The 25,795-nt window shown below is 38.9% G+C and overlaps 1 protein-coding gene across 1 annotated transcript in view; it reads right to left on the bottom strand.

Annotated features, from left to right (window-relative positions):
- The window catches only part of MMRN1 (multimerin 1), a gene marked incomplete at its 5' end in the record, with an annotated part of 26,859 nt that continues 1,064 nt past the window's right edge, over positions 1–25,795 (bottom strand). The window contains 6 exons of the mRNA XM_009869919.1: positions 1–422; positions 1,532–1,678; positions 7,470–9,449; positions 13,944–14,117; positions 18,931–19,029; positions 24,353–24,459. Of these exons, the coding sequence (XP_009868221.1) occupies positions 1–422; positions 1,532–1,678; positions 7,470–9,449; positions 13,944–14,117; positions 18,931–19,029; positions 24,353–24,459 (2,929 nt within the window). The remainder of the gene's footprint in view (positions 423–1,531; positions 1,679–7,469; positions 9,450–13,943; positions 14,118–18,930; positions 19,030–24,352; positions 24,460–25,795) is intronic.

The following is a 25,795-nucleotide window of genomic DNA, read 5'->3' as shown; positions in this document are numbered from 1 at the left end:
TCAGGTACGATACAATAAGTAACCACTGAATGTAGTTACTGGTGGATACTTGGCTGGTATAGAGCCAGTTGCGAGTCTGAGCCAGACTTCTTGACCATAATTTAACTCTAATAAAGCATTTCCAGTAATTACTCTGTCGGTGTACTTGTTACTATTAATATTTTCAGCCTGAAAAGTGAGTTTGTCTATTCCATCAACGACCAGATAGCCAGAAGCATGTGGACTAAATGATTCAATGGTATATTCAAAAACATAGACCCCCAAATATGGAACACGGAACTTCCCAGTTGCTGGGGCAAATGAAGCTCCGTAGTTGACATCCAGATTGTTAAATCTGATGGGTCCTGAAGTCGTCATTCCATATGTATGAGAGGCAAAAAAAGCCACCATAGGTGCATATCTGTATGATCCTTTCGAAAAATCTGCAAAGGAATAACGAACAATTTTAAGTAATGATACATTGTAGAAAGGTAACTAGGACCAGCCAGAAGACCAAAAGCAGCTTTCCTGAAGTCATATCATCCAGTAGATTGAGCAACTGAAACATAGTATTTCTGTGTAAATTGTATAAAAAGTAATTTTCTTCACACTTAGTGCTAGGTACACCCACAAAAGAATAATTTTGCAAACAGCAAGGGAACTTTGTGTTTGTCTCTACTATGTTATCATTAAGGGAGCTGCTAGTTTTCTTTCATTTCTTCATCCCTTCCCTCCACTGAAGTTTTTCCCACCCCTGGACTTCTTTCATTGTTCATCTGTGTGCACTGAAGCCAAGAATTTTCTCCACAAATCTTAGACAAACATGGAAGAGGTTTAGCACTCCTGATGTTAAATGAGGGGATAAAAGTATATATTCTTCTCTTCAAGCTGAGCCTGTAGACTATGATTCCCTGCCACTGTACAAATGATTTTCTTCACACACTGTCATGAATGAGAATCAGCCAAGTGGCTGCTGAAAGCTGCATGAAATCCACATTCCATGTGTCACAGATGTAAATTATTTATTTGTTTTCCGGGCTGAATAAGCACAGTTTCCACTTTTTTTTTTGAAATATCTTTCAAGGGCTGCATCCTTTGCTGACGAAAACCAGAAGCATGCCTAAAATGACTCCTCGAGGCCATAGTCGCCACGTATCATGGTAGCTACTGGTATTTATAGAGCATTTATGGCCGTGTTAAAGCTAGTATTCCCCAGTGATGTGATTTTACCTCCCCCTTCAAATTGCACGATATCATGTCCAAACACGTCCATTTCACACTCTCCCACTCTGCACAATTCAGCAGGGAGCTTTCCAGCTATGATGGCTGGTCTAGCCCAATTTAATCCCATCATCTGGCCATATTAAAGAAAGAGATCCTGAGTCACCCACGGGGATTGATGTCTTCAGCATCAAAACACAGGGCACTACTACCTGAGTTGGAACTCATTATAGTGAAATGCGAGAACTTTGACCAGCAAATGCTCTCTAATTAGGCCCTAGGGCAGAGGCCCATCCTGCCAGGATATTGCACTACTAAATTTTTTACTTGCCGACACTCAGAGAATTGTCGTTCACCAGCTTTGTACTGCAGTTGACTCCTCCAAAGGGGTGGCGACAAGCACAAATAAAACTCTGTCTGTCGTTGATACAGGTTCCTCCATTCTGGCATGGGGAACTGGCACAAGCTGAATACTGCCCTGCAATGGAGAGAGAGAGGAAAACCAATAACCTCAGTCCTGATGTCATTACAGTAACACTTCCCAAGTTTTCAGTATTTTGGAAAGCCACTTTGTCAGTTCATAAAGCCAGTGGAATTTGTGCTGAGATTCTGTGTGAAGGCCAACTTCACATCCTGTCTAGGCTTTTCAGATCCTTTGCTAGTCCAGCCTCCCTCTTTGCCTGAACACAGCACATCCTCGCCCAGCCTCCAGAATTACCTGTGAACGCTGAGCTCGCTCACTACAGCAAGCCAAGACACAAGTGAAAATCATGCAGTCTACAATAATGTGATTAAAGAAATATGTTTGATCAGCTAATTAATCTTTACTAAAAACAGGAATGTGCCAAGGGGCTGAGAGCTGACCATACTGTAGGAACCCTTCAGAAACAAAGAGCAAATCTTGGAGGAGACAATATTGACATTTCCAATTTTATTTCCTTCTTTTGATGAGACAAAAGAGAAAATTATTATCCTGCTGGTTCAGGCAGATCTGTGCTTTAGTTCGGTTTCACTAGTGCAGACACAGTAGGCTGCTCTTTTGGGACAGAGCCAACTTATCCTTGGACGTACCAAAACACAGATTTTGTACTGCTGGGGCACACATTGGACTGTCCCATCTATGACATTACTCACCCAGGTGTGTCAGAGCCATTGCAGGAGAGTCTGGCTACCAGTGACAAAAGATCTTAAATGCTATCCAAACCACTTGCAGTGCTTGCCCTTGAACAGAAACAACTCAATTCCAGGATATCTACCAAGATTGCTGTAGAAGTTTTGTATTGCAAGCAACACAAATTGTACCAAACAGGTGGTTTTTACAGAGCATCCTCACTGAGGATGCCGTTGCCCTCTTCCTGACTGTGTACAAGCTGGCCAGCTCGTGCCCAGGCAGTATGGAGGAGTCGAGCAGTCCAGTCCTGCTGAGCTCCAAGACAGTAACTACTGTATGTAATTGTATAATGTGCTGTCATAGCAATTTTAGGGGCAAAAACACTCAGGCCACACTAAAAATTAAATATTTCTATGAAAATATCTGAGCATAACGCATTCCCAAGCAATCATTTTTTTTTCTCTTGCTTTAACCAAATAAAAGTGAGATGTTTTAGAAGATGAATCTTTTCTTTGCCAGGAACTACCAGCAGAGCTCTGGAAAGAGAACTCCATAGTCCTGTGATGCTATATCTAGATTAGTAGGTGGAACTGAAAAGGCCTTTTATAAAAAGGTCCACTTATCGCCAGAGAAATGTTGAACTGGACCTTCACATAGATATTTCAGTAATGACCGTAGTTACCTTCAGATTTCCATCCAGTCATTTCACAAAAAGCTGTTTCAGTGAGAAATTTTAGTTCAAGTGAGCAGAATGCTAAAGCACATTGTTCCATGTCGCTTGAATTTGCAGTGATGGAGCATATGAACTTAAAAAAACCAGTAATTCTTTTCATGGACAATAATGTCTATACCATAATGCCTGAAATAGAATAATTTAGAACTGTCATGGCTGGGGTCACAGCACAGGCAACTGGACACGAGGAAATAGTGGCTTTATTCTCAGATTGTAGTTTTGCCACACACTTAATTGAAGTTATTTTTCACTCACATTCACCAAGCGTCCACAACATTTCACTCATATTTACCAAGCATCCACACATTTACCAAGGGTGAAAGAAAAGCAGGAAAGGAAGGAAAACAGCTGATTGTGCTGACTGTAATGGATTCCCAAAATACAAAAGCTTTGTCTAAGAATGCAGCAGCCCCTCTGCTAATTGGCCTTTGCTTATCATAAACAAGAAGTAAATCCAAGAAACAGGAAAAAGATCACAAAAGGGAAATTATAATGAGATTGAGACTACCGTTTTAGCAGTCTACTGAGGGATGATTTTGCCTGAACTTAACCTTGGACTAAAATCTAATTCAGACATAGCTTTGCCTGCAATAAATTAACCCTTCACATGCAGCAATGCTTAACAGCAGCTGGGGAGCCTTGTTCCATTTGATAAAATTAGGAGAAGTCATGAAGAAGTTTGAGTCAAGTTAGGATTTTCAGAGTAAGAGAAATGCCCTACATCTCCACTGAGCAGGTAATTTCAATGTAACTTCCATGTGATCTTATAATAGTATGTTTTTGCTGTCATTTCTGGCTGAGGCTACCCATCTATCCAGTATTTTCTTTTTCCTTGCTAAGGACATTCTGAGACACTTTGTCCATGTTCTCTGCTTGGGGTAAAGATGCCAAGAGCTTCAGATTAGAAAAGGATTTCCTACTATAGGACTTATCCTATTTCACAACTTAGCAGTGTAGCTGAGTAAGAGAGAGACTTTATAAATTAAAGACTTAAACTGGAGCTTTTAACAGAGAATAAACTGAAAGCAGTCACTATTTACACTCAGCATGGTAGGAGTGAGAAGAGTCAGGAAATGCTGAGTTTTGCTACTCCTTGGGAGGGCAAGCAGCCAGAAGCTCTTTTGGGAAGTAGACAGACAACGTTATGCAAACAGATCTTCAAATAGTGAAGCTCTGTCAGTATCTGCTAAAGTATTGTTTAGAAGACAGACAAATATTTAGCAATTTAAGGGTCTCCTTAAGTAAAGAAGTGACTCCAGTTGTTCAATTTGGAAATGTCTGAACAGGAAGCAACAACATTTTCTTAATATTTAGTCGTCAGTAACTGTCTCTCAGGAAGACCTGGGAGATTGGAAGAGCCTGGGAACATACTAAACCACCCAGTTCACACAGGGTCAGACTGGTTGTCAGTCTACAGTTATTAATCACCTCTGACTTAGCACTCTCACCCTGACAGTGATAAAAGTGATAAGCACCCCCAGTAGCTTACATGTGAAGTGTGCCAGGGAAAGAAGCAGCCCCATCAGAACCAGCACCCAGGAACTGAGGGTGACAGCAGGGCTGGTGCCTCACCTGAAGAGATGACAAGGAGAGCATGGCAGGTTTATCATGGTAACCAGGGCTAATCATAGTCCAGCATGGCTCAAAAAGCCTGGGATTTTGGCTTGAGCCAAAACAGGGATCCCAGGCCCATGGGCAGGATGTGCAGTCTGGGAGCTAGGTCAGGATGATCAAAGCAAATAAGGCTACCAGTGTGCTCAGGGTCCTGGTAGGGAATTCAGGTGAAAGTACTGTGTAGGGTGTTTGTAGCTTAAAAAAAAGCACCAAGATTCACCTGCAGCGCTTTTGGGCAAAAAGTAAGAAGGAGAGGTACCTCACCTGTGGTCTCCAATTGTGGGCAGAGACAGATTGGCAAGACTGATCTGACCTACTTGGACTCTGCAACTCTGCTTCTCTATTAAGCAGAGATATCTAATACTTCCAGTGTGATGATGTTTGCTGTGTGTTTTTTCTTTAAAGGCTGCCATATGCCCTGTGTTAGATACTCGATGCTCTCTTAAGACCATTCCTTTTGTATTCACGTTGGGTTGTCACTAACTGTAGTTAGCATCAAAGTGTTAAGTTTTTCATCCTTCATACACATATTGCAGCCTCTAGCTGACACAAACTTTTTCTTTTGCTCATTCCACAATATGGAAAATGTCCAAACCGGTACGTCCCTGCATACACAACTCAAGCTCACATTGTTTCCCCTTGATTTCAAGTTAACTGCGGAGGAAAGTATTTCCTCAGGGCCAAATCCTAAACACATTAAAGCCAATGAAATTTCCAATCTGTTAGAACACGATCAAATACTGAACATATTGAAATCAATGAGAATTGTCATTCACTTCTTTATATAAACTTATTCCAATATTTTTAATTGAAGAAGATATTTAAGATCAAATACCCTTTCTAATTAAGTAATTATGCCTTACAGTTTCTTCTAGAATCTTTGATTGAGTCAGCACATATCTCTGCATGGTCTCCTGGAACCTGAGAGAAAAAGCTTTCCTGAAGAAGAAAAATCCACCCAGGCAGAAGATGGATACTTGTTAATCAGTATAATGGTCTTACTTCTTTAACCTACAGAAATGTTATGTATGACTTTGCTAGGCATGAAATATCATTGAGTGCAAGAGCTCATTGTTGATGGAAAGGCCTGCATAAACATTGCTATGTAGAAACCTCGTTTAAAAATAGGGTTTTTCAACATATGCAAAGATCTGCACTTTGTGTAAGAGTGAGCATACCCCCAATGTTATCAAGCAAGCTTTTTGTTAAAATTCAGCATGAGATAAATCTTAAATAGGAAAGACATGAATTCATTAATGTAGAGTTAAAAATGAAACAGGTGGAAGCTTCCTTTGTTCCAGGCAGGTATAACTAGTGTCATTTTCTAACAAAGTAGAAGACTTGGAAAAGACCAAATGCATCATATCTCATTTTCTCTTAACTTTATTTCTGAAGAAGGGTTCTGAATTTTCATCCTGTGCAGTGGCAGGAAAACAGAAGTGACTGAGAAAGAATTGCCATATTTAGTATCAAGATATTCACGTTACTTTGTAGTAAGAATTTGGCAAATCTTGGTGCATTTTTAAATGTGACTGGAATAGTTGTGTATCCTCTTTGACTGAAAAGACAACCAAAGACTGAAATCCTTCTGTGGAGATGGCTTTCAGCAGAAGCCAAGCTACTCATGGGACTGGAGCTTCAAAAACAATCTTTTCAGTAATTATTGAAAAGTCCTTTACCTAGGACAGAGGGAGATGGAGGAGGGAGAGGGAAAAGGAGATTGTCCATGGTCTTAGCATGCGAACAAGATTGGTAGTTATTACTGTCTCTATATCTGCTTATAATAGGGATCAAACATATTTTCAGAAATGTTCATAAGTTTAAGGATGCTTTACAGAAAAAGTTTAGGTCTGGGTCTTCAAAAGTATCTGGACATCTTTCATTTAGGAATCTGTCTCAATTTAATGTGAATTAGAGTCCTCTGAGGTCCTTTAGTTACACAACTACACTTCAATTTCTGGATTTTCCCAGAAATTATATTTCCATAAAACACTAGCTTGTTCTATTGATTTTCACTCAATTCTGATTCCTAAAGTCATAGCTCAAGAGTTTCTACTTCTATGAATTTTCTAATGTGAATTCATTTCACATGATGATGTCTGAATTTAAGTTCAGAAAAAAATCACACTCAAAATGTCCTTTTTAAGAATGGCAGCTCCTATTCAGCCGAACTGTTCTCCAGACGGACTCAAGTCAAGCCTACTTTACTGGCTGGGCTCCTGATTCTGTAAGAGCACACTGTTGTAATTGTAACTGCACTAAAAATCTCAATGAAGTACTGAAGGATCTGGCAAAAGCCTCATTAGAGTCATCTGGTGTATTCACTCCAAGTTTTTTATACTTTTCATTGCCACTGACATTGCAAAGTACTGATGCAACTCCAGATTTCTCTCCCAGCTTGCACGTTTTTAACTGAAATTGCGAATTGAGATGCAGGAACAAAACTCTCGTAGTTTAGACTTTGTTTAAATTGCCAATCTCATTTGAAAGGTCAGGTTCTCACCTGAGTCTGTGTGCATGCACATGTATCTTAAACTGATCCAATGTGAATTTATTAAGGAAAATTAAATTGAGCTTCTAGGTGCCTTAGGGCAGTCACCTCATGAGAAAAATAAATTCTGCTATAAGCAAGAGACTAATTTCAAGTTCTTCTGAAATGCTCTTAAGAAACACTCTTAATGGCAGTCACTGGATTTTTTTGTTTGCCCTCAGTCAAGTTCTGTCACCTCAGTTCATAAATTCTTATGGATTTATGGTTACACAAATCTTCATTGCAAAGACCTTGATTTTTAATAAAGTAAAATGCATTACCTAGCTCTATAGCATTGTCCGTGTTTCTCTGACTTCGACTTGCCAGACCCATGGTGACATTTGCTGCTCCTTTTTTTGCTGGGACTGGTTTCTTTATAACGGGTTTCACCTGCTTCTGAAGTTTGGTGATGTTTTCCATTGCATTTGCCACTGACACGTCCACATGATGGGTTAAATTTGTCAAGATAGTCCCTGCTTTTATTTCAAGCACGGATTCAATGAGCTCTTTGAGGCCTTTCTGCAGCAGGGGGATATCTGGCTGCGCAAGTTTAATTAGCACAGGTATACTCGCATTCACTTTTTGGATGCTGCTGTTGGTATCCTGACACAGCCCCCAGGCCTCATGAGCAGTCTTGTTCAGAATTGGAAAGATGTTTGCAAAGCGGATCGACTTGGCTTCCAGGGCCTTGATCCTGGAATTCAGAGTCTGGAGCTGAAGTGAGAACACTTGTTCTTTCTCTGTCGAGTCAGCTTTGGTTTTCTTCAGTGAGACACAGTTGTTTGCCAAAAATTTGGAGATTTTTGACTCCACGTTCAGAAGGCGAACCTCATGGTCCTTTGATTCCTCCACAGAGTCAAATAGTTTTTCTTCCAGGTGGCTGATAGCTTGTTCTTGATTGTCCACTTTTGATGATGTATCATTTAAAATAGAGAAAAACCTTCTGAAATTATAGAGGATAGTTTTATCCGACTCCTCATACGGAAGATCAGAAGAGGATGGAGCTATTTGTGAAGTGAATTCATACTTCTTCCCAACGAGCAGCATCTGAAGGGATTCATTCAACTGTTGGAATTGGGGAATGAAAGCCAGGAGGCTGTCCAGTTCCTCAGCTCTGCCACAGCAGATTCCCGTCTCATTTTTTAGAGCACGTAGAGTATCTTTCAGTACATAGTTATCCTGAATAGAGTCAACAGCACTGTTTATTACTATCATGGTTTTGTTTAATCCATCTTCTATTTCCATGGAGCATTCATTAACACGACTCTCAAACAGCTCTTGATAAGTCTGAGATTCATTTTTAAGTTCTTCCTGAGCTTTGGAAAGCTCTGTAATTGCAGAACTCATTCTGCTAATGACAGTAGTGAGATTTTCAAGCTTCTCTTTGACTTCTTGAGCTTGAATTTGTTGTTCATATTCTGAGGTCAGGCTAAAAGGTACTCCTTGTTCAATCAAGGGTTGCAGGATCTCCATATCATAGCATAAATCATTAATTTGCTCATTCATTTTGTCCATCTTACTGTCCAATGGAAGAAAGAGGTCAGAGAGACTTTTGTTTAGGACAAGCATATTCTCTCGGGTTGCTGTCAACTGCGTTTGGAAATCCCTTCTGCTCTCCAGCAACATGTCATCACAGACCCCAAGAACAGAGTCTCTCTGAATTTCTAGTGCAACACTGAGATTGCTGATCTTGCTGTCTTGTACTCGTAAGTCATCATAGATCTGTAGCACCATCATGCCTTGTTTCTTTACTTTCTCATGCAACATGAACATGTACTCTGTCACGTTGTACTCCATGACTTTATCTGCTGAAGGGATATTTTGGGTTGAAGACTGTTCAGCTGATAGCAGTTGTTCATGAGCATCTTTCATTTCAGTAAGAGTCCTATTCAAAGATTCATAATAAATTATACTTCTCGACTGTTGGTGCTCCAAGTTATCTTCCAAGGATTTCTGCTTTTCCTGTAAAGCTTTCATAGGCTTGTCACAAGTGAGAGTCATTTCCTCCTTCATCTGCACTATATGACTCTTTAGCTCCAGAATGTCAAGTTTTGTTGGCCCACTGTCTTTCTCCTGAGCAAATTTTTGTTGGGTTTCATTCAGATGCTTGACTAATTCTTTTGTATTTTCAAGATCATCTGACAAACTAGACACAGTCTTGAAAATTTGGGCCAGGTTCTCTTGCATTTCAGCTTGAAATATTTTAAAGTGTTCTCTCACAATGTCTTTGACTAATTCATTAATACTTCCAGATTTGAGCCCTATTGGAAAAAGGAGAAATAAAGAAACAATCAAATTCTCTTAGCAACACTTCAGTTTTTTTCCATAATGTGAGCAAACACAGTGCTGTACAGAAGTGAAACACACACATCCCTGCCCAAATTTACCCACCCATGGAGCAAAATTTAAAGCTGAGCAATGTAGAGGATGGCTAACAGCGTTTAAAGACTCCTCCCTGTTTCTACTGAAATCAATGGGAGTTTTGCTATTATTTTGAAAGGGCAAATTCAAACACCACATGTGGTATCAACTTTGATCTCCAAGTTGGGCTGTTTCTGGGCACTGAAATGAGGAAATCTGTGTGCTTTTGCAATTTGCTCATAAAAAAATGCTGTGTCCTTTGTCCACACAGAAAGTAGGGAAAAAACACCTGCTTTATCAATATTATAGTCAAGAAGTGAAAGCAGAGATTACATCCCTCTTATTGTATTGTATGTGCTAAGTGATCATACTATAGTGAGAATTAAGCAAAATAATAATAATAAAAATCTTATTGAATATATAAAGTTAGCATGACAACTGCTGGAAAAGGTAAAAACTTTTAGTTATTCTTGCATGCTACAACTCTTCAAATAGCTCTTAAGAATATTCATCCTGAAAAATACTAGGCAGAGGTGAATGTGTGGGAATTCTGCTCCTGTATAACATCAAAATACGTCTCCTGTTTAGCCTTAGATGGGTTCAGTCAAAAAATAGTGTTCATCAAGAGTGCTGCGTAACATACTGGAATTAATTAGAGTGGTGGTTCTGCTCTGGAATTGAGGTTAGAAGGACTTGTTAAACTTCTTTATGTCCAGACAAAATACTGAAGCATTTGCATGTTTTTTCTAAACCCTATGAACATTTGCAGCCAGCTTGTGAAATAATGGTTAAACTTCTCAACATCTTTGTTCAGTAGGTTAGAGAAAAGCATAGTAATTTTTCTGTTCAGGAGATCCATTTGAATTGTGTGTTTTCCATTGGAAACAGAGATAAAGTAGTTGATTACATTTGCTTTTTATGAACCATAAATGAGTCTGAGTCTTCCTTACGTCTGGTATAATGGATAGTAAACACCTCTGATGCTTAGGGGAGAAATCTATGACCTGTTCTTTTTTTCGAGGCAGGATATAATAGGCAGGCGTAATAAGTTTGCTAGCCAAGAAAAGAGCCACTTCAGAAATGTAGCATGAAGTTTCCTAAGCAATAAACTCATTTACTCTCAAATGGGTTCACAGTTGTCACAGCAATTTTTACACAAAACATAAAAAGAACCAAAGTGATAATACTGAGATTGCCTGAGTAGACAGATGTATACACAAGAATGTGTATATGAATGTGCCCATTTACACACAGAGCTTTGTCAGTGAACTTCAGTAAAGGAAAAATAGTAAGATAAGATACCTCAGAAAACAGATTTCCTGGCGAGAACTAAGACATAAATGCAGAGTAAAGTAAGAAACGTTGAGAAACATTGTAACTGATGATTTGGTCAGGTTACTTTATCATGCTGAATAATGTTCTGTGCTTTAAAAGACACAATGAGCTGTGAAGGAAAGTTTAACAGCTGTGGAAAGAAACAAGGTTATTCTACACCTTCTGTGAAGAATTAATTACGCTCTTCAGCTAAGCAAAAAAATCTTAGTAACAGACCATCCTGCTGCAAAACGTCTTGCACAGGATCTCTACCGGCCTTTTTGTTCTGTGGCAGTCAAGAAACTGCCAGCCTCACCCTCTCCCATTCCTACTGCCCTTAATTGGATCATGGACATTGTATGGAGTTCAGCTCCAGTTTTCAAGTGTTCTTGTTATCAAAGAGGTGGGACCTAATAGACAGATTTGGGTTTCTCTCCCTACCTGCTGGCTTGGACAACTAGGTATCTGTTAGGTAAGTGCTATTCCAAAGTTCAGCAAGAGCTGTGGGAGCTTGCTTTCCCACAGAAAGACCCAACACAAGCTTGTGTTGTAGTTGACAGCTGGGTATATTCTTAAGCTTGAGCTGAGACTACAATCAAGCTCATTCATGGATGCAACTCAATTTCTACCTTGCTCATTTTGAAATAAAAAGGTCCAAACTACCTATGAACATTAAAGATCTCTTGCACTTTTTATGAGATTATAAATTTTAATTTCAACTCCCTGGCTGAAGTCCAAAGCATGTAATTACTTTGTGTCAACATATACTCCCTTTGCAGTTTCAATTATTTGAAGAATAATGTGCAAAATAAATGTATGTACACAGGAGACGGAGGTAAGGTTATATATCCAGCTGTAAATGATATTTCTGACTTGGAAGTGATTAACACTGCATTGTTGAGATTATTTTTTAAGGAGTGTATATTTTAATATAGAAGAGGAAAGGAGTCTATAAAAAGGCTTGATGTGGAGCAAAAGGAGGAAAAAAGAATAGCAATAAGTAAGCAGAGTTTATCAAAAGGAAAACACCAAATTATTTTTTCAGAATAAAAAGTAGGCACAGTTTCCCGAGTGCTGAAAACAGTTTTAAAAATGCACAACAGGTTTCACTAATCAAATTAGACGAGCATATCAGTTACTCTAGTGAGTGCTGCCCTGTATCAGCAGATGACAAGTTTGTGAGACCAAAGCCTATTTACAGACGAAACCACGAAATACTTTGTAAACTGTATTGACACAAAACTGGGGAGCCAATAGAATTTCTGTGGTAAGAAGAAAGGTAATTAATTGATATGAGCAAAGGACATGGGCACCATGGGAAGAAAATGGAAAAGAAGGGGGAGAAGGAAGAACTGTGAATAGCATGGAGCAACTAGACTTAACTGTGCTTCAAAAGCACATTGCTCCAGGATGAAAGTTGTGTTTTCCTTCAGGTGAGCTTCTGAGAGTAATTTTTAGCAAGTCTGACATGCCTGTACTACATATCTGTACCAATTAGATGACAGCATGGAAACTCCTTTCAGGTCCTGCTATTGTAGGATGCTCTTTGCCCACTTGGAGTATGACTGACTGCTTGCCCCTGGACAAAATCTGCAGTTGCCCTTTGACATTACCTATACAAGCCAAAAGATACACTAATTTTGTTCCCTCTCTCCCCTCCTCCCCTCATCCCTGCTGTTTACCTATGTATAAGCCAAGAATAACTTGTATTGGAGTGTCCATAATTAAAGTCAAGGAGAACAGTTGATAGAATTTTCATTAGAGTTACACAATTAGAAGAGAGATTGAGAACATAAATCAAGAAAGGGTCAGCAACCTGAGATTTTGTCTAAGCAGGTATAATATAGCACATTGAAGATAAAAATAAAATCTTGAAACACATTGGCAGAGAAGTGTGAAATAGTGGGGGGTTTTGTACTGCATCTTTTAATTGGGACTTTGACCCCTAAATATAGATAGGGAATGGAATGAAGTGGGAGCACAGAGGTGGCCAACAGCCCTCTTGGAATAGCATGAAAATGACAGCTAGAATGAGTGGAATATAAAAAAGAATTAAGAGAAAGCAGAAGGGAAATGGAAAATATTCAAAGACAAATTAAATATATGCCCAAGGGTCAAGAATGCCATTTAGTAATATGTGGAGAGGTCACTGAGCAAGAGGCAGGATAAACTTGATTCAGGGTACGAGAGAGCCATCTAGGATGTAGCATGAAAATTCAGTAAACAGAGGACTGAAAAGACAAGAAACAGGATCGCACTTGGTAAACGTGAGGTAGATGCAAAGCACTCGTTTTTCACTTATTTTTTTATACAACATAAGGAGATCCAGTTTCCTTGTTCTCTATTTAAACAACAGAAAAGTCCTCTGGATTCTAAAGTGTGTAACGCATACAGTTTGGGAAAAATCCCTGAAAAATTAGAAAAATGTGGTGCATCAAGGAAATAAAAGCTTTGGTCCCAATCTGCCTGTTAAGCACCATTTGTAGTTGGGTAACAAACAGATCATACTGCAGAATTCACAGGGAATGGATGTATAACTCTGCTGGCGATGGTTTGCCCAGCTTCCTCATCCCTGTGTGTCTTCCCCATCTACCTAATACAACTACAGATATTTACCAAAGGACACCTAATACGATCAGAGCCAAAATAATCAGTAGGATGTTTGCCACATTATAAATATAACAACCACAGAATCCCTTATACATTTCCCCCTCCATATTTGAATCATGTATTAAAGAATATTGCTTAGACTTGGTACCAGGGCAAATGCTACATCCTTAAGCAGCTGTCTCATAAACAAAATAGAGATAAGAATATTTGCAGAAGCTCTAAGTAAATGAAAATGCCTTGATAGTGGTTTAAGTTACCAGAGGATGTAGTATCCACAAATGTAAATTTTTTGTCACTGTAAAAGACATCATCAAATATGTAGAAATAAACAAAACCTGCTATTGCAAAATGAGACTAAAAGAGTTCTTCCTATAAATGTTGAGCAATAGAACAGTCTATGAATGTTCTTAGCATTCTATTTTCTGGCATCCTTAACTGGGTGAGTGATTACATTAATTTATTTTTCTTACCTTTCAGAAAAGACTGGGAGTCTCTGCCCTTATCTTCATTGATTTTGCCTTCTAGAGAAGAAAGCGTCTTGCTCATATCATTCATTGAAGCAGCAATGCTGTCAACCTTCTTCTGTAGAAAAGTCAGTTTCATCTCCTGGTTACTAATCTTCTCATTCATTTTTTGTGTAAGTGCTTGGTCAGAGAATAAAACGAGAAAGGAAAGGAAAAAAATGTAGGAAAAAAAATAGTAGTGTTAAAGCATTGTTGGGGGGAGAGGAAGTGTAATTGACTTGAGAGACATTACCTGGAAATGGAGTGAAAAGTTTCTGATTTTTTAGTCTTGAGTTGAACCATCCTGATTTTTGTCATTTATCATGTATTAGTGACATTCAGCAGCACAGTAGTAACTAATTACTGAAACATCTGTATTCATTATAAACTATTTATAATTCTACAAGAGCATTCTGAATGGTTAGCATATTTTAATCAGCATAATGCCATTCTTCCTCCACCTAGCACCCTACAGGGTGATTTAGTCTATCTCCTTTAACACAATCACAAAAGCACTAATATTTACTTACCATTTATAACTTCATGAATTTGCAAGTCTTGTGTCTGAAGGAATACACCATCTTTCTGGTGTTGAGATCAAAATAAAGACTTTTTCAACACAGCAGCCAAGCAGAAATACAGCTAATAGATAAATGACTTTGAAATAATCATTAGCCTGCCATTAGGAAAAGATGCTCAACCTGCAAAGTCAAGTTTATTTGAAAACCTCATCAAGCTGTTTCTGATACTTGTAGTGTCTTCAGGTGTAAAAAGGCTTATGTGTGTGCTTTTAAGGTAGGTAGTGGTGAAGAAGGCCTTGGTCTTGCTGACTATGACTCCAACAGCCCTCTGAGTTCCACAGCTGACAGGAATGATACTTAGTCTGGAATTGTCAGAAAACACTCACAAAATTAAATGCTCCAATTCCTGTAAGCAAAACTACAAAATCTTTTCAGCTTCTTCAACAATTCAGCCTAAATGGTCTACCTTAGACACATGATCTATTACCCTACGTGATCCAGGCCATATTACAGCTTAATAGACTGCTATGCAAGACATGCTTTAGCAGTACATATAAATATTTATTAGCATAAATTTACAGTATTGCTGTTGATCTTATGTCACTTTTCATTATGACATCAGCATCTACTCCCATTGCAGCAAACTGTTATAACCAGAGATCATGTAGAGGCACAGAGGGCTAAAGACTACAAGAATAAAAGCAGGTTACATGTAAAAGGGCATATTCTTCTGATAAGACTTTTATTCTTCAGAAGTTTAGCATGTAAAAAATAAATGTATCATACCTAACTTGACAGCACTTGAGAAAATCCAGAAAAGTGACTGCATGTACCCAGTCAGCACCAGGAAACATGCTAACACCCCTGACTGATTTCTTGCAGAGGCGTGTTAGTTGCAAAATTCGTAATTGGTGGAGCCTAGTGAATAAACCTGACTGGTTTAGGTCAGGATGTTAGCATCTCCAGATGTTTACTTTGCCCATGGTGTCTACTTAAACAGACACAAAATTGTGTTTATAACTCAACCATCTGGTTTACAATCTGGTAGTTCTCTCCAGCAACACTGTGGAAACAAGCCGTTGATGGATCTTCTTTGTCTAAATACTTATCATAATATTATTCTGTGACAGATCAACAGGTCTGAATACTTCTGCTCCTGGTTGAATTGTTACTATGAGAAAGTGATTTGAATTTGTTACTGGCTCATGCACAGTAACACAAACTGATAAATAACCTGCAGGCTGCAATGCTTTATTCAGCTCAGTTTCATATAATCATTAAGGTTGGAAAAGACCACTAATATCGTCGAGTCTACTTGTCAACCCAACACTACCATGACCACTAAACCCTGTCCCGAAGTGCCACATCCACATTTTTTTTTTAACACCTCCACAGATGGAGACTCCACCACTTCCCTGGGCAGCCTGCTCCAATGCCTCACCACTCTTTCAGTAAAGAAATTTTTCCTAATATCCAATCTAAAGCTCCACTGGTACAGCTTGAGGCCATTTCCTCTTGTCCTGTCACTAGTTACTTAGATGAAGAGGCCAATACCTACCCCACTACAACCTCGTTTCAGGTAGCTGTAGAGAGCAACAAGGCTTCCCTTGAATCTCCTCTTCTCCAGTTCCCTCAGCCTCTCCTCAAAAGACATGCCCTCCAGACTCCTCAGCAGCTGATGCCCTTCTCTGGACCTGTTCAAGCATCTCAAAGTCTTTATTGTACTGCAGTGCTCCAAACTGAACACTACTCACTCTGCGGCTTCACCAGTGCTGAGTACAGGGGCACAATCACTTCCCTGGTCCTGCTGGCCACGCTATTCCTGACCCAGGCCGGGATGCCATTGGCCTTCTTGGCCACATGGGCACACTGCTAAGCTCATGGTCAGCCAGTTGTTGACAAACATCCCCAAGTCCTTTTCAGCCAGGCAGCTCTCCAGCCACTCCTCCTCAAGCCTGTAGCGCTGCCAGGCGTTGTTGTGACCCAAGTGCAGGACCCAGCACTTGACCTTGTTAAACCTCATACAACTGACCTCAGCCCATCAGTCCAACCTGTCCAGGTCCCTCTGCAGAGCCTCCCTACCCTCAAGCAGATCAACATTCCCACCCAACTTGTTGTTGTCTGCAAACTTACTGAGGGTACACTTGATCCCCACATCCAGATCATTGAATATCTGTCAGATCATTGAGTTTCTGTCAGTTCCCATTGAAGGGGGAAGACAAGTTGCATAGATAAACCTGAAAATGAGGTTTATAAGTGGCATGGCTGCATAGTGGGAGCTGGAAACAGAATTTGGCTTGCAGTGTCCTGACAGCTGCTGGTAGAATGACAGACCATGGCAGTCAGTCCTGGCCCCAGGCCATGTGTGCAGGGTTAGCAGCCAGAACAGGTCTCTCTCACCTTCTAAACTGACCCCATTTGATTTAAAAACAACTGAAAAGCAATTAACATGGACCTCTGAGATTCAAATTTCAGAGTTCTTTCTCAGAGCAGAATTCCTTCTAAAAAGTGGCAGGTTTTAATGCCCTGTTGATCGAACTCACTTTCTCATATAGGTCCTGTCTTCTTTACTAGACAATATCCTTCTCCCTCTAGCATTGGGAAACTTGGTTGCTCACACAATATCACCAGAGGACAATCGCCCTCTTCTAACTCCCATTTGATAACACCTTTCTACATCTCCATGCCAGATTCAGCCTTTCCCTCTCCCACCTATGCTTTCTAATTTTTCTATTTGTCTACTATGATTTAAAGTAAAACATATATGGACTCTGTACACTGTCGCCATAAAACCCTGTGACAGTCTGGATCCTGACATTCTGTTCTCCCAGCATGCAAGAATATCCCAGCACCAGAACAGTATATTGACAACCGCAACAAACAGACCTAAGAGCATAACTTGCCTTATTATTTGGTTCCATTTAGTCTTCCACATCTTGTCCATCTTCTGGCTCCTCACCATGTGAACTACAATCTCATCTGATAGTATACAGAGAACGCTGCCCACCAACTTGCATATAATTTGCTACCAAAATTGTACCTGAAAAATGCAGTCTCACTCACTGCTGGAGAGTATATCACTAGCAAAGAATGATTTTTTTTTTTTTCCCCCAAACAACTTCCATATTCAAGCATTTCACTTATTTCTTTTGGTTTTACTTAAACATGATATGCTGATTGTTGGCAGTTCCCTGAGTACACAGACTTTCTAAATAACTGTTTTACCAGCACCTCTGTACCCTCAAAGGCATATACACCTTCAGGTGGTACCGACTGGAATATAGTAAAGTCTGTCAACTGCTTAAATACCTCTAAATCACAGATACCTTTTCATGTTTCTTTATAGTGAACATTTAATATTTGAATTCATGGTTAATTTGAATTATCTGATAAATCATGGTTGTTTCTGCTCCCAGTTTAGTGAGTGTGCAAACATGTCTAGCATGAATAAAATTACATTTCCATGAATAATTATGCAGACAACTATGAAATTAATTTTCTGGAACATTTGTGGTGGTAAACTTTAAATCATACAGATGGTAATGGAAAATAAATATAAAGGAAAGATAGCACACCCACAATTCTAGCAACTAAGAGGTAGAGAAGCCTTTCATGCAGCAGTCACCTAAGGTAACTTCTCAATGTTGATTACTATAAGAATAAAAACATTATTCTTAATAACTAGGTTCTACAGTACTGAGGTCTGTGCATACCCTTGCAAGAAAACACAGACACTATGTTACAAAACCTTATGGTCTACAAAGATAGAAGTAAAAGTGGTAGTGAGCAAATGAATAGTGTAATAAGAAACAGTCTTAAACATCCGTGGTATAAAACAGTAAACTCTCCCCGTGTGCTTAGCTATTTAGTCATCCTAAGTGGAGTAGCTTAAAATACACCTAAGCTGTGCTCGCTGAAGTTTGAAGCACCACGGCTTCATGGCTTACATGATTTTGAATAAAGTACCGATTTTTATAAGAAAAAGTGTATGACAATAATCATGTATTCAGAAAACTCAACTAACTTCACTACATTTTCTTTTATGTCCAGTGCTGGTCTATACTACTAAATTTGGTTTGGAGGGGTTTTTGCTGTGTTGTTTGGTTGTAATTTTTTGTGTGTATGTGTGTCAATTCATCTGTTTTACTCAGTAATATAATAATTTAAATATTTCTATGTAGAATTACTTTCCTGTGTTTAGTTTAGGAACAAGACACTCTATAAATCGTAAGCTACTGGTACAGTTAAATTCAGTTTCTTCCACCTATCTTTATCAGAGAAGTGTATCACTGAACCATGACCACTATAAACTAACGATTCATTTAAGTCCCTTCAGCAGACAGGGATTTTTTTAAAATTATTTTTGCAGTGATCTTAGCAGAGTTACACAGTCAGTGAGTGAGCTGGTGGTGATAGCAATTATAGCAGCTGACCTGGCTCATCGAGGTCCTGAGAAGCTCCTGCTGTCTTCTCACTGACTATTCGGCTGCCTTCAGCCTGGTTGCTGTGTATAAGTGATTCTTGTTCTTGAGCTAAAAGAGGAAGAAAATGGAAAGGATGCGAGTGAAACATGGAACATGACAAGCAGGATTCCACAACAATTGCTTTCTCTCCCTGTTCCATACCAACTTTATCAAAGCCTAATCATCTGCAATGATTCTTGTTATCTGCTTTGTTCATCTATAATAATGTGGGACCACACTGATGAAGATAGTAAATGGCTTTATAACCAGCTTCCTGAGATTGGCAGGAGTTGGTGCTAATAATAAAATGTCAAAACTTGCCATATAATTAAGTGAATTTTGAAATCTCCAAGGCTAAAATCTCTAGAGGGATATGGGAGATCAATATAAAACAGCAGCACAAAGACAATATAGAAGTTTTCAGCTGTAAAGTTAATTAGGATTTTTTTACAGGTACAAAATTAGTCAGGTTTGTTGAAATTGATTTTTTTTTGGACAGATTAAACAAATCATCGACCATGGAAATCTTCCCACTAAAGGCAGTGGTGATATTACATTGCTGCAGCACCTAAAAAGTAAAAACCATTTCAAACATAATCAATTTCCAAACCGCACCAAATACCATCCGAGTTTTGCAACTGCTAAATACATTAAAAAAAAACTTCACAAAGGTGTAAGTTTCTATATATTTTCTCTGATCATGGCAGATGGGACTTTCTGTGCTTATTTTACACCTCAGCCCAAAGATCCCAAAGAAATTTTCAGAAAGCTAGACTAACATTATTATTCCTTGAGTCGCAAGAAGTGGGGAGCAACTGATAGGATAGTTGTGAATTGAACTGAGATTTCCACCTTCCTGACTTACTCCTCTATACATGAAGCTTAATGGTTGTAAATTTAGTGTAAATTCATACCAATTTTTATATGCTTGCTAAGTTCACGAAGCATTTTGAAGTGGATGCTGTTCCAGCTGGAGCACATCTAAAGAATGCCACTTATGTGGCACTGATGTGATTTCCAGTCTCTAATACAGTACAAGAAGAAATACTTGGGTATGGTGACGTTATTTTCCATTTCAAATATTAAAACCTAGTCTAGTCATAATGTTAGTTTCCAAGGAAACAGAATAAAATGCTGAATCAAGAAATCCTTTGTGTTTCATCAGCCTCTTAGGAGTATATATGAGGATCAATAGATTACATTTAAGGATGATATAAGGTGTTTCATGTTGTAAATTAAGCAGGCCAGAGGAGGACTAACAATTTGGACAGGAACTCCAAGGAAACCATCATATGGACTGAATGTTTCATGGAATTTATTCAAACTGGCTGAGAAGAAATACAAAATCCTCAAATAGTTATAATTCCAATAGCTTCTGTTATCTTTCTGTGGCATCACTGACCAGAATTAAATACTTGCATTCAGCACAATTCATTACACAGTATTAATCAGGTGGTGACATGATGATATTATCTATGACAAGGGAGTCAGTTACTTGCCTGTGATAAAGACCAACTAATCAATGCCCTTTTATTCTTGCATTTACTGATCTTTTGGTTGCTCTAAACGTATTCACTGCCACTGTTACAGACACCAAATTTTTTTCTTTATACTATCCATCTCCCTACTAAATCGATTGCCTCACGCAGATTCACATTGTGGAATATTCAAACCCTTAGAGTTTTATTAACTTCAGAGTTTCAAGGTGATATATATATATATATATATAAAATTTGTGTGCTTGTTTTACTAATGTTTTAAACTGTTCGGATAACTTAATCCCTGTAAGACCCAGAACATAGTATCACCCTGTTGGAGCAAGTCAATAGTGCATTATACTGCTTCTAAAAGCTGCAAGTACTGTAGCCAGTGACGCATGCACACACACAAAAAACTCACGTAGAGACAACACCTCATATTGTACGGTTATTAAATTCCATCACTGTATAGGAAAGGTACTTCTCAGGCAGCATTAGAAATTCCTGGTTTTCATTTGTGAAACAAATTCAGAAGAGTCACTGGAAATACTCCTATGTCATTCTTTCAGTGTGACTCAGTCCTTTTCCAAAGGAATCCCTCTGACACACTGTATGGTAGATAAGTCTTATGTGCTCCTTGGTCCCACAGCTGAGATTCCCCATGCTAGATGCTGAATAGCAGGGTGGTGGTGATAGGAGCACCATACTGAAACTCTAACACAAATACTTCTTTAGGGTAGAAATAGCCATCAAATGACTTGCATTTGAGACCTTTTAAAAATTGGATAATTCTGTGCTCAGTTCAAGCTAAAAAGATAAAAAAGCAATATAAGAATTGGGCTGCTAGACCCACCTATTTACAATAACAAAGCAACACCAACCAAAAAAAAAGTAGAAATTCAAAATGCTTAGCAATGACTTCTTCCAGTTCCTCTAGGAACTGCATGGTTCTAAGCACTTCTGAATATCAAGTAATACACATAGGAATTTAACATTAGACTCCTAACAGTGAATATATTGGCCTAGATGTATAATTTATTGTTCCATGTATTTTTAAACACAGCATGCAAAATGATTTCAGGGAATATTAAAAATATGGAAATGGAAGCTTTTTCTCTTCATATATTTTTAATGAATCAGTAGTGGCTGAAGGGGAATCCCTGGGAGGAGTTTGGTAGGTTCCTCCCATTCCCTGTGTTCCGAGGTGAATTGTTACCTTTTGTGCCTGCAGCTCATCCCACGCAGTGGACAGCGCTCGCTCCCATGGGGAACATTTTGCAGCCGTCTTCTGGAGAAATGACATAGCTACCAGACGGGAGAATTCAGTGCTGACAATGGCTACGGCATTACCAGCAGCCCTGGGAATCAGCTGTTTGCTCTAAACCACAGCCAGGGCAGGCGGAAATGAATTTATATACATTAAGTTACCTCAGCTTCACTCCAGAGCAAAGCTGAATTTGAACACAGCGTGATCTACATTTGAAGATGCAGCTTCCAGTTCTTGAAATCATTTGTGACACACGTTGTAGTGCTCAGGGACCACATGTGCATGAGCAGACTGGGATTTTCTCCCTCAGACATCACTACACACACTTTGTTTTCTCCAGCTTAAGGATGAAAAGTTAAAATAAAACTGTTTAGTGAAAGTGATATAACATAATTTACAACTACGAATTTACAAGCCCTTTCATTTTAGCAGTTTTTCTCCCAGTTAAGTATTTGATATTCCCAAACTGGAATAACATTCTATTTGTTGAATTGTCCATATTGTGCTATTTCATGAGACGTCTAAGAAATAACGTCTACGTTTTACACTTCTTAAAAAGTTTCCTGTAAAATTGCGTTGTCTGTGCCGAACTAGGATCCATGTCTTATCCAATCTGGTCACGTACTGCCAGATGGGAGGTGAAGTTAGAAACAGTGATCTGAACACAGCTCTTCCCAGAGGCTCTTCTATCTCACTCACTATTACATTACCTTAAGAAGCATCTGTAACCAGTTACAATGAGGCTACTGAATGTGGTTTACAGATGTCTAGTAATAACTGTCAGATGGTGACAAGAGTCTCCTCCTGCCTAGACTATCAGACTGAAATAGTTACATATGATTTCACTTGGTTTGAGAGGGAAGCTACACCAGAAGGCATTTTGAATTAGCATTTGCTACAAACAACCCGCGTCACACCAATAGCGCCTTCCTGGGATCTACAACATACTGTCAGAACACCCCAGAGCTAGCCTGGCACAGGAAGCCTTCAATAACAGTTCTCATCTTGAGCAGCTCAAGTGCAGGGAGGCCAAGCAGAGGGCTCAGGGACTCCAGAGATCCCCAGGCAAAACTTACAACATCTCTCTCCCTGCTGCTGCAGAAACAGAGTGCCTGAGGACAAGGCGATTGGGCTCCCAACTGCTCAAGTTCATTAGCTGAAGTCCCTTCATGGGAATTGAATAATACAGGCAGGGCTTGTGCTGGTGGTCTGCTCCTCATGGGAGGCAGGATTCCACAGGCAGGGAAGAAGAGCCTTTCTGACATAACACCTTTCATCCCAATCTCTTTAAGCACTTCTACAAGCATTAATTAATTAAATATCCCAGTGCCCCTCTGAGATAAGTGTCATCTCAATTTTCTACATGGGTAAACTTGGGTATGCAGATTATAAGTGGCTTCCCCAAGTTATTCTGCAAGCCAGAAGAGGTTTGAAAATAGAACCCAGGGGATGTAATTTCAAACCTGTCCTGTAACACTTGACAAGATTTTTCTTTATTCTTGTTTTTACCCAGATGCCACTACAAATTGAGTTATACAGCTTTTTTTTTTCTGGTCAATGCTTTCCTATTGTTCTGATGTAATTTCAATTTTATCAACTGTAGCTTCCCCCTTCAACAAGCATTTTTTTAATCTGTTTTTGCTAATGTTTGCACTTTTTAAAAGCAAACCTTTAAAACATCTGATCCGTGCTCACTGGACAGCCTTGCTGACTGACTGTCCCGTTTTAATACCTGACTCCACGCTCAGCTGCACAGAAGAGAATTCTGCACTTGCTGAGGTTCTGGCTTTTCAGCATTGAAATTTCCCTCCTGGATGTGAATAACGGTGATTTTTCTTCATTCCTCTACATTAATTTTTAATCACAGCCTCTACTTTACGACTGCTGATTGAATTCCCTACCACATCTAATGGCCTTTCTTGTAATATTCATTCATTTAAAATATGTATGCTGATACCATAGCTTATTTTTCAAGGGCAGCTTGTTTAAGGCCAGCAGCAAAGAAACAGCTATTATACAGATGTTAAATGACAGTATCTTGCCATATGTTTGATCACGAGGCCAAAGGTAAAACACTATTCTGTCAAAAAAGGGCACAATTATACCAGGTAATGCGTAATGCCTAATAAAATTCTGTCACGGTTGAAATGGAAAACAGAAGTTGTACTAAATTCAGAGGGAAACAAAGTCAAAATATAATTTTATTTTGTCTAAAATATTCTTTTGGAGTTTGAAACTGAAAACCAAAAGACTCACAGTGCTGTAGAAGAATTTTACAGCAAGTATTCAATAGAGGACTTGGATTTTGCACCCTGAGCTCTGCAATATTTAATAACTAAAAGGTCAAAAGTAGAGATGCACTGAATACAAACTCCACATTTTAACAAAATGGAATAAGTCTGAAGATTTTACAAGTTCGATTTAGAGTAGCAGATAGGAAAGGACATTTTGCTTAGCTGCTCTGGAAATTCACATGCAGGGAAGAATCAACATCCTAAAGCATTTGGGTTTACCGTGCCTTTTGCTTGGTTTTAAATTAATAGGAAGGACTGCATTGATTTTCAGCAGAGCCATTTGCTTGTAAGTCAGATTGTTTTGTTTTATTCTGTTGAAGTGAATATTTTCAAATCCTTACAACTCTACTCACCTGTGGGTTGGCAGTTTTGCCCACTGTACCCAGGACAGCACTTCCACTCCAGCGAAGTTACTATTTTATGTTTGATTCTGTAGGCTTGCTGTGTTGTTGTCTGGGACCTGCAAAACAAAAACATTTAAAACCTATTTTAGGTGACCAAACAGGAGTTGTAGGATATCTGTATTATTACATTATGTCATCTTACACATCAAATGTATCCTTTCATTGACTGCTTGAAACTGAAAGTGAAGCCTAACCAGAGTTTGGTCTTTCAACAGCAATCACAGTTTTAATATCCCAGCCTCCAGATCAACTGCACGAATTTTAAAGACATCAACTGCATGATGTCTATTTAGTGCTGTCAGACTTCTTTTATGGAAGATATTAAAATCAATGTTTACTAAACTGGGCAGAGTGAACCTAAAACACAACTGTGATGTACTGTTTTATTTGAAATCAGTGAAAAATGGTATTCGCCATGAATTTATGACGCATCAGTTCACATTCAGTGCACATTGGAAGCTTTGTATCTTGATTACTTTAAACAAGATTACACAAACTTTAATTCTATAAAGTGTGGAAATTTCCACTCTGGAAGTCGATGTAAGGAGGGTATGGCTATGTAATTGTGACGCCTCAGTTATTACTGTTACAGTACGTAACGCAGAGGCAGCAGCAGTTTTGCTCATGTTCCAACACATTCTGCATATTTTGGTTACCCCATCACTTCTTTTAGCTTTCTTAACTTCACAAGACAGTGTAGGATGAACACCATGGAGTAGGATATACAGAAGAAATTAACTACTGCAAGTCTACTTGCCTCTTTTAACATGTTAAGCAGAAAAGTTTGAATAAGAACAATATCACATAGGTCTGCTAGTTACTAAACACTGACCTGAAGCATACATCAAATCTCAAAAATTACTAGAAAATGGTTACAGAACTGTTTTAGACACCCAATCATTCCAGAAAGGGGGACAAATCTGAAGGCTGTCAGGCCAAAAAAATATCCTCCCAATGAATTAAAAAAATGTCACCTAGTTTTATGCTGTAGTTAATCTTGTCACTCCTTCACAGGGGATGCAGTATTACACATATTAAAATTCATGGCAGCTGGCAGGAGCTTTGCATATGTCCCCATCCTGCTTTGCCACTGAGAAATGGCTTTTTAAACAGCAAGAACTCATAAAGATTAAGGTGAACTGAAATCAAGAGATTTCTCAGTTATTTTGCTGTATGGGTAGTCTTATTTTATGATAAAATTACCTTATACTGTGTTAGCATAATCCATTCCTGAAAGCTCTTACAAAAATCAAGTGTTGATGAAAGGAGTTAATCAGGAATAGTTATTTCGAAAATAACTCTCCACCTAGACAAGACTCAGAAATATATATAGTAGAGACTTATTGACAGTAGAGACTTATTTACAGGAGCTAAGCACAAGCAGCTAATTTT

The sequence above is a fragment of the Apaloderma vittatum genome, unplaced genomic scaffold (genome assembly GCF_000703405.1).
Source record: "Apaloderma vittatum isolate BGI_N311 unplaced genomic scaffold, ASM70340v1 scaffold12190, whole genome shotgun sequence".
Taxonomy (NCBI): domain Eukaryota; kingdom Metazoa; phylum Chordata; class Aves; order Trogoniformes; family Trogonidae; genus Apaloderma; species Apaloderma vittatum.
The sequence above is the reverse complement of the archived record's forward strand: the minus strand, read 5'-3'. Positions and strand labels throughout refer to the sequence as shown.